Below are 14,510 nucleotides of genomic sequence, written 5' to 3'. Positions count from 1 at the left end.
AAACATTATTATTCACTTTACTTGTTTCTAACAAAAAAAAGTGTATTAATATTATTATTATTATTATTATTAATTGCATAATATTATTATTAATATTTTTTATATTTTTTGAAAAAAAAAATAATAAATTTATTCATTATATATATATATATATATATATATATATATATATATATATATATATATATATATCACTAGATAATAATAACAATAATAATAATAATAATAATAATAATAATAATAATAATAATAATAATACAAACATGATTTTTAAAATAGGACATTTTTTGATTATATTAAAAACAAAAATATCAAATAGTTTTAATTTTAAATTTTTTGTAGAATAATCTTTAATAATTTTATTAAATATTATTATTATTATTATTATTATTATTATTTAGTGAATATATATATTATAAATACATACATAAAAATCTAATGAATAAATTTATTATTATTTTTGTCTAAAAAATACAAAAGATTATGGTACAATATTCTTATGTAATTAATAATAATAATAATTTTATTTTATTTTTTTTAGACAGAAGACTGTTATGTCTAATGAAAAAAAATTAGGGATTGACCTGTGTGTTAAGTTTTTTTGAGGAGTAAAATGTCTGTTTTTAAAATTTTTGGGGACTAATATGGGTAATTACTCTGCAGAAAAATGAACTAGGGATTGATTTGTCTTCGAGAGTAAAACCTTAGAGATTGATTTGTGTATTAATTTTTCTTGGGGACTAAAATGTCGACTTTTAAAATTCTTGGGACTGATTTGGGTAATTACTCTTTATTTTATGTACATTCATCATTTAAATATACTTTATTAAATCAAATAATAATCATAGGCAATGAGCTAGCTCTATATGTACATTGATAAAATTAAGTTGAGATACAATAGCTATGAGGTGAATTACGTTCAATAAATTCTTCAATCATACAACATACAACTAGTGAATTTCATTGGATTGTCCCAAAACATGGTTAATTTGTTGGCAAAGATCTTGATACAAGCCAGCGTTGGTAGCAGTGAACCTTTCCATAGAAGCAAAGATATGTTTCATACTTGATAGCAGGCTATGATCCTTGATATCAACAAGATCACCATGATCCACTCTGAACAGGGTCTCATTCTCTTCTTCTCTTCCAATTGCAGCCATCTTTCTCTGGCGAGCCTGCACTATCTTGTGCATCTTTTGCTCTTGCTTCTCCATAATCTTCACTTTTCTCTCAAGTTCCTTGTCCAATATCAATCTTTGTCGAACGTCTATAATATGCTTCTCCAAGAGCTCATTCAATCTTACTATGAATCCATTAACGGCTTCAGTTACATTCTTCTCCGAGAGATTATCCATTGCTTGTGACCATTTGTTACAGATCACAAACACCGGTGGCGCGTCGATCTTGCTCGGAGAGAAGGTAGTTGTATCATCATCAGGTAATTCTTCAGGTCCATATAATAGAAACCTTACTAGCCAACTATTCAAGGCTTTCACATAACACTTTTGGGCTTGAATCCAATCTGAGAAGCTTATATTCCAGTTCTGTAATTCACACTTGAGCTTTATTACTGCGTCAATTTGAGCCTGGTCGAATTGCTTCTCCAATAATGTAGATGCATCTAGAGTTTTGGATTTCACAATTTCCTGATATTGGCGTCGATGACACTCTGCCATATGTTTCCACATCTCAAGAAACCTGAAAATACGATACCAACCTTAAGAACGAACTATCTGAACTAATGAACCTGAAAATAGAAGAGTAGTTAGAAAGCTCCCTCAAGTATTTTGATATAGATATACATCGGCTTTTTATTTTCTTCATATAAAAATAAAGTAGAATAATGTTGTATTTTCTAGCAACTGAGGACAAGATTGATTCGAAGAGGAAGGGTAATGTAACATGTATAATTGGCCAAGATTGATTCCAATTAATAGAAATGTACCTGGTTACGAGAAATTATAGCATATTTAAGGTACCAACAATTGTGTGATTTCTCTTTCTCACGGTTGATCCAATCCAAGGTTTATTCTTCCCCCAATCATATCCCACTATAATACAATCAACAGGTCATCATTGTCATGAATTCTTGGATACAGGTTATAGGCTTATAACTACTTCCTAGGGTATGGACCTCTTTGCTTACTAGACTGGCCAAGGTTGCTGCATGCTGTAGCAGACCAGTACTCAGTACTCAATACTCACCAGTCACCACACAAGAAAGTAGAAAACAGTAACACCCCTACAAAAGCTGTATTCATAAATACACATACACACATGACACATGATACAACCTATTTCTCAATAGACTTTACACATCAGACAACACATACAGTCATGATTTTCAACTATACATATTTTTCCATCAACGGTCCTCTTTTCATTTTTAATCTTATTTTCTATTTTTATCAGCTTTTTTTTTTCCTTCACAAATTCTTGAAGACAAAAATACTGAAAAATTAAACTTGAACCAAGCGCACTTGGTTCTTCATTTTTCAACTTCATACAAAACTAAATCGCAGGTACAAGCAATTTCGCTTGGATTTATTAGTTATGATTGATTAATATTGATGACTTACATGTGAATGAAGTTGTTGATCTGCGGCCATAACTCCTCTTCCCTCAACTTACTAATGGTATTAGATATCCTATCAACAACTCGGATAGAAATATTCATTTTTGTGGTTAACATCCCAATCAAAGTTTTCACAGAATCGACTTTCTGTGCATCCGCACCCTTTTTATTCATTCTTCTTAACTCCCTACAGTTCTTCTGATGAAGTATGCGCAGCTTCTCCTCGGTCTGAAAAACGAAAAAGAACTTCATCAATAAAGGAAGAACACCAGTGTCTCAGTCATAAGTTTCTCTCATTTTTGAATCATTAGAGAGAGGGGCAAATAAAGTACCTTGACTTCATGATATAACTTCCTCTCCCACACAGAGAGTTTCTTCAATGTGGAGCAGAGATTCCCATATCCATGGCCCCAGTCTTTATCGGTTGCTTGAGCTTGATGCTCAGATGCCATTGTCCTCCCAATCAATGATGACTTCTCCGTGCAATTTAACGAGTGAGTAAACAGATTCTTTATCTTGCACGAAGAAACTGCTACACTTATCTCCAAAAAAAAAAAAAATAATAAATCCCACTTATGCTGGATTTAATTTGATCAAAATCATAAATAAAATAACAATTAAAAATAGTAAAGTAAATGTTGTAGAATATAGAAAGTGGAGGCTTGCCTATGTAAGAATAATGGAAGTCAAGTTTTTTGTGGTAACGGAATTTCCCAACGTCAAGCATTTCTAAAAGTGGATTGCCTGAATCGGATGCTCTCTCGAATAGAATCTGAATCTCTTTCACTCTCTCCGAGTAACCGCTGCATTCTTCTGTCAAACCAGCTTCCTTATTTTCCACTCCTTCATTCTGTTCCACATTCACCTTCTTAGCTTCATTCAAGGACTCGTGGCGAGTCGCGACCTTTCCCCTGTCAGTGTCCTCCTTCTCTTCTTTTGTTGCCACGTCAGCAGTGGCACAGTAAGTGTCGTCGTAGGGTTCGAAAAAGTTGAAGAATTCCCAGCGTGAGGTGCTGGGAGGGGAAGGCAGAGGCGGTGGAGATTGGAGTACGTAATGCATGAAAGCCACGTTATCATAAGTATGGTAGTTGAGATACTCATCGTGACGGCTTACAGTGATGAATAATTCTGTTTGGCTATCGTCTATATCTTGAGCATCTGATTCAGAATGCAAGAGGACGCGTGATTCAGAGTCATCGGAAGAGGAAGAGGAGGATTTCTTGCTGGCACCATCGCAGCCGTTGATTGGAGTTAGAGTGGGAGGGGGAGGTGGGGAGTAGTGTTGTTGAAAGAATAAGACAATGGCAGAGGAAAGTGTTTTGAGGGAGTGCATGTGCGCCATGTGGGCATCGGAGAGGGCGTAACTTTGAAAGAGTGCGTCGTCGAGCAAGTTGCAACGGTCCCGGCACAACGAAACCGCCGGAAGCCTCTCCACTTTTGAGCCGTTGCAGCCCATTGCCATTTACTTGGAAGGACTTAGGAGTGGACCGGTAAGGAGATAAGTGGCATTTGATGCCTAATCATCACATTTGGAAAACCATGCCATTAATACCAATAATTATTTGCCAAAGGTAAAAGGAGAAAGACTTTGGAATTTTTTGATCCATCATAAAGAATATGAGTAAAACAATCCAAATGTTATCATCATCATTTCGTTTCATTAAGTTCAAAGTGATTCATAATGATGCATAGTGAATTTTATGGATTATTAGTATATGTATGGAGGCAATATGATGAAGATGATTATGACACAAGGATGTGAATGTGAACAAAGCTATTATATTATGGGGAACAAGTTTCCGGGTACATACTTTATCCTCGATGCGAAATCAAACTGTCTCTTTACCAGTTTACCTTAAAAGAGGGTTTTGGGTGGAATTCCACCTCACTGCATTTTGCATTAGTTGTATGTTTGTATACGTATACTTCTCTCTGTTGCTTGAATAATGTAACTAAAGTTTGTATAAGAGAAATAGAAATGATCTAATTAAGTAATTTAGATAATAATGAATAAGATATAATTCAATAAAGATAAAATTTATAATTTTTTAAAAAATATATAAAAGTCTATAATAACTTCTATATAATATAAAAAGTTATATTAATATGCATATGTGAAGAATATTATTAATTTTTTTTTTAAATTTTCATTCACTAATTCTATAAAAAAAAAAAAAAGATATACGAGTTTCTAACCCCATATTCATATTGCTTCTAGTTCTATGCACGTCCAGCAAGTTAGCAAGTTTCACTTTGGACTTGCTTTGATCAATTTACGGTTTCTTCAAATTTCTTGGCACAAGATAATATCACTTAGCTACCATATGTATATCATCATTAGATTGTACGATTAATTTACAATATTGAATTTAACTTTACCAAGTTATTTTCGAATTTATCAATCTGTTTTGCTCGTAATATTTGTTATGATAAAAAATAGAGTAAAGTATCATTTATGTCCCCAATGTTTGGGGTAAGTCTCAAATCTATTCCTAACGTTTTAAACGTCCTATTTGTATTCCAAACGTTTGTAAATGTAGTCAATGTTGTCCTACCGTCAAAATAGCAAACATTTCGTTAACGGCGTAGCCTACGTGGACGTTATGTGACACGGTGGTAGTGCATGTGTTGTTACCGTTATTCAATTAAAAAAAAAACATAAATGTGAAGCAGAGGGTCCTCTTCGAAACCCTAATCCCCAAATCTTTGCTTCTCGTTGCTGCTGCACTGCCTCTGAAGGGCGATTCCGTCTGCGTGAGAAAAGATGGAGCATGAAGCATGCCAATTTAAAGCGACCCAAGGCAGCAAGCAAGCCACACGAAGTAGAAACCTAGCACGTCGAAGGAGGACAACCTGTTACTGTGGGAAACGGCCTGTGCTTGCAACGTCGTCGACGGCAGAAAATCCTGGGTGGAAGTTCTGGGGTTGCGTTAACTTCGGGATGAGCTTTAGCCATGTCTTTATTTGTTGTTGAGTTATAAGTTTTGACCATCAATGGGTGTGACTCGGCTATCTCATGTTTTCTCTAGGTTGGAGAAGAATGCGGCTACTTTGTATGGGCAGAACCAGAGGAAGATCCCTCACAAGTTTCTAGGTTAAGATTGAAGGTCAGAAATTTGAAGGGCAAACTGGATATGGTGGAGTTCAGGTTCATGGTTGCAGTGGGTGCTGCTTTAGTTGGATGGACACTTGCACTGATATTGGTGTTTGAAAAAACAACAGCAACCAAATTTGGGAGACTTTCACTAGAATGATATTGCTGGTTATGATGAGTTATAGGAGAAAATTGTTAGATAGATAAATTGTGTTCTGTATATTGGCTTAGAAATAGTGGTGATGTTGAACTCAATGATATTGTAATGCAATGATATTTTTGTGAGTTTTGGTTGAAGAAAGACTGGTTTTGTGCAGATGCAATGTTGTTTCAGTGAAAGAGTTGAATGAAATGAAGTTTTACGTTTTGCAATCTATTTAAATCAAGCAAGTCAATAGGATGGGAACAATCATTTCTGTAACATATTACTTAATGATTAACCATAAAGCTGTCATTGGATACAAGCACAAAAGATTGGAAGCAAAATAACAAAACAAGAGGAACACAGTTTGCTCCACAATAATGGTCTGCAATAACGGTCTGCAATAACAAACTATTGTCTTAAAACTAGTTTCCAGACATTATAAAGATACTAAACAGAAATTCTTTACTCATAAAACATTAGCCTTAAAACATAAAACAGCACACATCATAGTCGTCACATCTTTTTCCATGCTTTGGGAGGTGTCCTAGCCATGAACTTCAGCTGGGATTTGCTGATGTTCTTCGATGGGCTTGGCAGTACCCTCAGATTTGTGGTGGATGGAGTCAACTTAGCCTTTTTTGAAATAGCTTGAGAGTGTTGTGAACTCACATCAGTGGCAGATGATTTTCTCTTTGGCCTTGTGACTGTGGTCTTCTTTGAAGCAACTTGGGATTGCTTAGAACCATGGCTGGAGATAGTGCTTGAGATAGTGCTTGAGATAGTGCTAGTGCTAGAGATGATTCTGGAAGCTCTTCTTGTGGATCTAGCTACTTTATTTGCCTAGTAAATAGCCACAATACTAGAATCTCATATCATAATCTTTAAATGCAATTAAAAAAATAAAGCATGAACAAGCGCAAAATCAACTAACAGTGCTTACTGATGCAGTTGCAGCTACTTTGCGCTTCTTTGGACAGGTCCGTTTGTTGTGACCTCTAGCAAAACAATAGGAGCACTTCTGATTCTGCCCTTCACGAGACACTCCTCCCCTAGTTGGGTTCTCATCTGCAGCTTTATTACGTTTCAGTTTAGGCCTTCCAATGGGTTTCCTGTATATTGGTGGCAAAACGTCATCAAAGGGTGTCTTCTCCCACAGGTTGGGCCCATTCAAGGGATATACCACATGTTGGTAGCAGTCAGTGTAGGTTGCTTTCTTGTAATAGTTTGCAACAAAGTTGTCCACGTTGAAGCACATCTTCCTGATGCAGGTCATTGCATGAGCACAGGGGATTCCGGATAGTTGAAACTTCCTGCACGAACACTCATGATTCTTCAAATCAACAACGAACTTCTCTTTGCCTCCCTAGATACTTGTTACCTCATATTTGTCACGACCAGCATAAGTGCTCATCCACTTACCACTTGCATCAGCTTGTTTTTCAACCTTAATCCTGATACGGGGCAATACCTCTCTTGGGTATTCAATTATCCGATCCCTATTATCAGCCCAACACCTCATTATGTATACTCTGATGTCTTCAAGCATGCTGACTATTGGTTTCTCTCTTGCATCCACAATCACAGAGTTAAATACCTCACACATATTGTTTACCAACGTATCACACTTAGACCAAGTCCCAAACTTGTGCCGGCACCAATATTTCGTTGGTATCTCCATCAGGTGGTTGTAGGCTCCATCATCAACACTTTGTATTTCAGCCATTCTCCTCTCCCACTCTTGTAAATAAGTAGCCTTTGCAGCATTCCACATCATCAGTTTTAGTTGCAGCCCTGGGAATCTCTTCCTGAAATTGCTGTAAAGATGTCTAACACAGAATCTATGATCCACTCCAGGAATGAGCTCATCGAAGGTTGGAACTAAGCCCTAAACCCACAAGTAATAGTTAATGCAGTAATTAAATTAGCATGATATCTGTTAGGCGTAACTAAATCAGTTAATGCAGTAATTCAGTAACTCAGTACAATTCAGACACTAACCCATACACTGCAAACACTTCCTCATACAATTCAAACACTAGCATACACTACAAACTAATCCTCCTACAATTCAAACACCAGCATACACTACAAACTAATCCTCATACAATTCAAACACCAGCATAACTAGGGCAGCAAGACTAACACTAATACTAGGTTCAATGAAGTAGCTCCTTAAAACTAAGTTTAGAAATAAGTACCTTCTGTTGGTCAAACATGAAGGTGCAGCTCCTTATATTGTCATAGCCAAAGTCATCACACAGATTGGTAAGGAACCAGGTCCATGTGTCCTTCGTCTCTACTTCAACCACTGCATAGACTATTGGCAACATCTGGTCGTTCGGATCCCAGCCAATAGCGGTGAGAAGCTGACCTCCATATGGTGTCTTGATGAAGCACCCGTCAAGGTAAATTATTGGACGGCAAACCATGAAGCTCTTCTTGCATGCATCAAGGCACACATAGAGTCTTTGAAACTTTGGCCTTAAATCCACACCAGGTTTTGGTCTCTCAGAAGCAAACTCTGGTGGTCTCTCCACTTGCAACTTCACTGTAGAACCTGGGTTAGACCTCAGCAATTCATGACAGTAGTCATAGAGCCTCCGATACTGCTCTATGTACGTTCCTTGTAACTCATCAAGAGCAAACTGTTTAACCCGGACAGCTTTAGACTTAGTCAGCTCTACATTCCACTTGCTGTATGCTTTCTTCATTAGTGTGGAGAGTTTTATCTTTGGATTCTCAGCAAATTTGTTTAGAAAGACCTTGCTCAACCATTTTGCATGCATAATCCCAATTTTCAACTCCCTAGAACAGCTATGCTTGTTGTGGCAGCTGGTTAATTGCCATGTTTGCTCATTCTTCATCTTCCCACAGTAGGCAAACCAGTTGCAACCCTCCACGCAAGTGACCTTCACTCTCCGAAGGTCAACCTTATCAAACCTCAAACCCCTCCCAGTATGTACAGCATAGGCAGTAGCACAATCCTTAAACTCCTCTCTTGATACATAAAGAGTTCCAATCTCCCACTTGTACTCACTCATGTCCTTTAGCTGCTTGTGCAAAGGATACCTCTTGGTAACATTGTTATCATCCTCATCATCACAAAAAATAGGCACATCAAGAAAATCTTCAGATTCATATCCTTTTTCCTCATTCCCTAAACCTGCAGTAATCTTCTCCTTACCTCTGTCATTGTCACTTCTACTCTCTTTTGCTGCATCTGTTTGGGTTTCAGTTGTGCCAACCTCGAATGTATCCCCTACCCTGATGTTGACATCAACTAACCCCTCAGCCCCTTCCTTCTCATCATCACTGTCACCAAACACAATCTCAGCAACACTATCTTCTGAGCAATAACCATTTCTGGAATCAGAACTCCATGAATCACTACTGTCATCTACACCACCCTTGGGAGTATAGTCCTCGTCCTCACTGCCATCACTACCCTCTTTTTCCTCATCTGATTCATCTTTTCCATCTTTCTTACCCACATTTTCTTTCTCTACATTTGGGCCAGAATTTCCCTCCACTAGTCTTGCTGAATGGGCCTCAAATGTTACCATTGGGCCTGGCCCATTAGATCCACCAGCCTGCTCCTGCATGGTTGTTTCAGTACTCCCTAACATGTGTACATCCTCAACCTCTTCATGGATATCACTAGTTTTATGAACTACATACAGCTCCACCATATCCCCCCTAACCCCAATATTAGCCATATCCATTGCATCTTTGTCGGTTCGCAGCATCCTTAAGCCTTCTTCTGTACTTTGATCCAGTGATTTGTACCACATTACTGTAATGTCTTTTTTCAAATACCCTTGTCTGCTCACTATATCATAAACCTCAATCAGGCTCCACTCATCTTCATTACAGTAGTCTATCACAGTTGTCTCCCCACCCAAATACTTCAAAAGCCCTCCTTCAAGACCAAAGCTTCCATGGTGGTAAACTTTCACACTAAAATAACTCATCCTAAACGACAGACCCTGTTACATCAGATCAGCATAGTGAAACTAGTAAGTTCGTAAGCACAAATTGAGTCACCAAAAACAATTCAACTCATGCCCTAACTAACATTCGCAACGAACATTTCTCTGGGAATACATAAATTCAAATAAACTCTAAAGTATAAACAATCTCCTATATGACCTTTGTTCTTCATCGAACTACTAAATAAAAACCCAAGAAGTAAAATTTATTCCTTGTACATACCTTGTCGAAGGAAACCTCTCTGTCGCCAGACCAAAGGTGTGATCTTTCATGCAACACAAGCAACAGCAACCCGCTAACTACCTTGCAGCCCCTCCCTGCGATCACCCTCGAAGAAGTGTCAAACGTGTGTGGTGAGGAGAACCGGACTGAACACACTTGCATTGAGGTGCTCTGTTTCTTCAATATTTCGTATTTCCTTCAGTGAATGGTATAATGGGCGCGAAGAGGCAGACGTGTCTCTCTAAACTTTTGGGATTACAACCTCAGCGTCCACGTAGGTAACGACGTTAGTGAAATGTTTACCATTTTGATGGTAGGACAACATTGACTACATTTACAAACGTTTGGGATACAAATAGGACGTTTAAAACGTTAGGGATAGGTTTGAGACTTACCCCAAACGTTGGAGACATAAATGATACTTTACTCTAAAAAATAATGTTTCGACAATGATAGATACATGTAATCTTTATGAACCAAGCCACAAGAGTTATTGTATATTATAAGCTAACAAAGAAGGGAACTACACAAGTAGCAAATTATTTCTGGCCTTTTCGACACAAGACTTCTTAATTAATTACCTTCGAACAATGGACTTCAACAAAGATAGTTGATGTTAGACGAGTAGTTATCACTACAAGAATAAAGTCAATTAGCTATTACAATAATAGTCGAAAAATTACTAATCTGATGCGAAATATAATTTGTGACGGATTAGCTACTACCTAACAACCAATATTTTTCTCGCTAATTTCAAGTTACAAATCAGTGAAGTAAATGCAATAGTCGCTAATAAATCGAAAAGTTCTTTTAGCGACTAAATCGATAGTCGTAAATCTATCATAAATTAAAAGCTAATTCCTTAGAAAAAATAGACTAAAAGATAGTCGCTAATTAGCAACAAATTCTACTACAGCAAACTCATCACTAAATCCAAGCTAACTTCGAAATGGAAACTATTGATACGGCCGATATTTTAGGAAAGGATAATTGCACTAATTTGCATGCAAAGTCTATGAATGATTCATTGCATGAGATCGGGGCCAATGTCAATGAGGCATTTAGAGAGGGAGATGTGGCTGGCATCACGTTCTGAGGAAAGAAAAATCTAAGTTGGGCCACAAGCCTATAATGAAGGCCCAAGGAACCAAACAAACCACTTTTGGCTCAGGTGGTCAACCAAGGCTCAAACCTCAGTTATCACGCGAATCCAGGGAGTAAGAAGTCCAGGTCGGATAGGATGCAACCCAGCAGCATGCACCATCTTCTCTCCATACGCCAGCAACGTAAGGACCTTCCATTAGGAAATGTCCGCGTCCGGCATCCTTGCAAAACTCGTTGATTGGATGCGCGATAGGGGTGCACCAGTGCTTGAGGGTCCAGCCGAGAATCCTTTGGGAAAAGGAGTTGCGCTGCCGCTGATTTCTATGAATGGGGTTCGGGAGGATGGCCTTTCAACAATGTTTCAGAAGGAAGGGGTGCAGGAAGGTCCAGAGGGAGCTGCGACGCCACTTGTCTCTGCAATTGTGGCTTGAGAGAAAAGTGCCTTATGAACGAAATAGAAGGAAGTGGTGCATGGAAGTCTGAGGTGTTCCATTATAGGGGACAAGTCTTCTACTGAGGTTGGTGGTGCAAGCTAATTTCATTTATTTTGAGACTCATTCTCCCTTTCACAATTTGAAATTGTTCTAGGAAAGACTTGGATACTATCCTATTTGTATAGAAGAGGCAGTAGGGTGTTAGAGTGGTATATGGTTCTTTTCTTCAATGCAAGGTACTTGCTGTAAATTGGTTGATGCTTGCAATCAGTGTGTCACGATTGAAGTTCAGCTTGAAAATGAGGTTTGGAGGTGTAGTAGTATTTATGATAGTTTATAACATAATACAAAATGTGTTCTTTGGGATTACCTGGTAGCCCAGTCATCGACTTTTCAAGGGACTTGGATTGTCCTCGGTGATTTTAATAAGGTTCTTTTCTCTCATGAAGCTAAGAGTTGTCATTTTTCGAGTCAACGTGCTGATCAGTTTGCTTATTCTTTAGGGGATAGTGCTCTATTTGACTTAAAGACTATTGGAAGATGTTTTTCTTGGTACAAGAGGGTAAAAAACAATATTGAGATGGCAAAACAGCTTGATCGGGTTTGTATTAATAGTGGATGGTTATCTCTTTTTCCTGAGGCCTATGTAAAAATATTGAATAGACTGCAGTCTGATCACCGTGGTCCCTTTCTCTCTTTTATGGAAAATGAGCTGAAAGCTCACATATATATATATATATATATATATATATATATATATATATATATATATATATATATATATATGTTGGACCTTGGGCCCGGTTTAGGCCCGGTACAACCTGTTAGTGTTTTTAGCCCGTTTGGTCTCACTTTGGGCCAAAACATTTAGAATTAGTGCCCGATTTTTAATTCTAAATTATTTTTGTCCTTTTAAAACAATAAATTCAATTTTCAAAATCTTATTTTTCTCAATACGCTGTATTGGTCAGTCTAGAGCCGATACTGCCAGCTTAAGCACAGGTATGCATTTTTTACAAAACCTTTTCGCAAAAGATACACTTTCCCACTCAGAAAAATCCATTAAATTCAAATTTTACCTTTATATTTAAAAAAACACTTCTATATTTTCAAACCTATTTTGGATTAAATTATTATTTTATTAAAGCGTTTATTCCGGTTCTTACAGTAAAGAGCGCCCACAGCCAAAAAGGAACAGACCATTTCATTTTATGGTAGCTTTGGCTACTCATCCTAGTTACAAAGATATTGTGAAACAGTCTTGGTAGTCTGGCTTTAGAGGTGTGCAAGGAAGGCTGTCGGAGGTGTAGTAGAATTCTCTTTAGTTTAATTCTACAGTGTTTGGTAACTTCTTTGTTAACTGGAGCGACAAATTAATTATCTTAAGAAGTGTTTGGAAGAGAGGGAAGATTCTTTCATGCGTCAAAAGGAGCAACAGTTGATTGAGGATTATAATAACACTCTTGTGCAAAAGGACCTTCTTTGGTTTCAAAAATTCAGATAACAGTGGGTAAAATTTGGGGACAGAAGTACCAGCTTCTTGCATATTTAGACTCTTGTGCGACGGAAGATAAATAAGATTCATGGTCTCTTTCTCAAGGATGGCGTATGGGAGATAGACCCAGAGGCTCTTAGCTGGGAAGCTGAATCTTTCTACAAGAGCTTATTCTGTCAGGTGGAGGATATTGATTTGGGGTGTCTGGATGAAGTTCCACTTCAGTCTTACTACGCCTATGACTATGGAAGAAGTTAAAGCAGCTATTTCTAGCATGAATTCTTTTAAGACTCTGGGTTTGGATGGATTCTAAGCTTATTTCTTCAAGAAATTTTGGGAGATTATTGGTTCTGATGTTTGGAACATGGTTAGGGAAGCTTTTTCTTGGGGTACTATTGATTCGAGGATGATAGTGACTCTTTTGGTTCTAATTCCCAAGGTGAATTCACCGGTATCAATAAAGGAATTTAGACCTATCAGTCTCTAAATGTTATCACAAGGTCATCACTAAAGTTCTGGTCAACAGAATCTGCCCTCATTTCACGGATATTATTGTCTGTCTCCAAGGGGTTTATTCCAGGAAGGGTTTATTCTGGACAATATCATTATAGCACAAGAGGTTTTTCATTTCATAAAAAAGACTAAGCCAAAGAAAGAAATTCTAGCGTTTAAGATTGATTTGGAGAAAACTTATGACAGAGTTGATTGTTTTTAAAATAGACCCTCATGAAATTCGATTTTCCTATTCCTATAGTCAACCTGATTATGAGCTATGTCACTTCATTCTCATTGTCTATTCTCTAGAATGGTAATAGATTGGATAGTTTTACTCCTAGCCGGGGTCTTCGGCAAGGAGATCCTATGTCACCATATCTTTTCATGTTGTGTATGGAGAGACTGTCCTCTTGATTAACCATAAAGTTTATATGGGACGGTGGAAGCCGGTTACTATTTCTAGAGGGGGTCCGAGAATATCCCATTTAATGTTCACCGATGATTTGCTTCTCTTCTGTAAAACAGAGAAACGATAAGTTCAAAATGAGATTGCATCATTGGGGAGTTTCTGTAAAGCTTCTGTGATGAAGATTAATGTGGAGAAGTCTAAAGCGTTGTGTTCTCATAATGTTTCCACGACAAGAAAAGAAATCTTTACTAGAGTGTCCTCTATCAGATTCATCCAAAATTTGGGCAAATATCTCGAGATTACTCTTAGTCATTCTAGGGTGACCCGAGCATCTTTCAATGAGGTTCTAGATAAGATCCGGGAAAGGCTAGCCAGCTGGAAAAGGTGATTACTCAACAGGATAAAAAGGCTCTGTTTGACCAATTCGGTAGTGGCTGTTATTCCTACTTACTGCATGCAAGTCTCTCTCTTTCCCAAAGGGATAACAAATTCTATAGCATCTATGATGAGAAATTTTCTCTGAAAAGGTGAAGCCAATGGTCAAGGG

General features: G+C 37.5%; 1 protein-coding gene across 1 annotated transcript; it reads right to left on the bottom strand.

Annotated features, from left to right (window-relative positions):
• Positions 1–842: 842 nt before the first annotated feature.
• LOC112767211 (uncharacterized) lies at positions 843–4,176 on the bottom strand. The gene is made up of 4 exons (XM_025813099.3): positions 3,242–4,176; positions 2,908–3,107; positions 2,580–2,803; positions 843–1,698 (listed from the first exon to the last, which is right to left on the bottom strand). The coding sequence occupies exons 1-4, from the start codon at positions 4,035–4,037 to the stop codon at positions 951–953; spliced, it is 1,968 nt and encodes a 655-aa protein (XP_025668884.2). The 5' UTR covers positions 4,038–4,176; the 3' UTR covers positions 843–950.
• Positions 4,177–14,510: the final 10,334 nt, after the last annotated feature.

Source organism: Arachis hypogaea, chromosome 17 (assembly GCF_003086295.3).
Source record: "Arachis hypogaea cultivar Tifrunner chromosome 17, arahy.Tifrunner.gnm2.J5K5, whole genome shotgun sequence".
In the NCBI taxonomy this organism is placed as follows: domain Eukaryota; kingdom Viridiplantae; phylum Streptophyta; class Magnoliopsida; order Fabales; family Fabaceae; genus Arachis; species Arachis hypogaea.
Note: the sequence above shows the minus strand (reverse complement) of the source record. Positions and strands in the feature narration are given on the sequence as shown.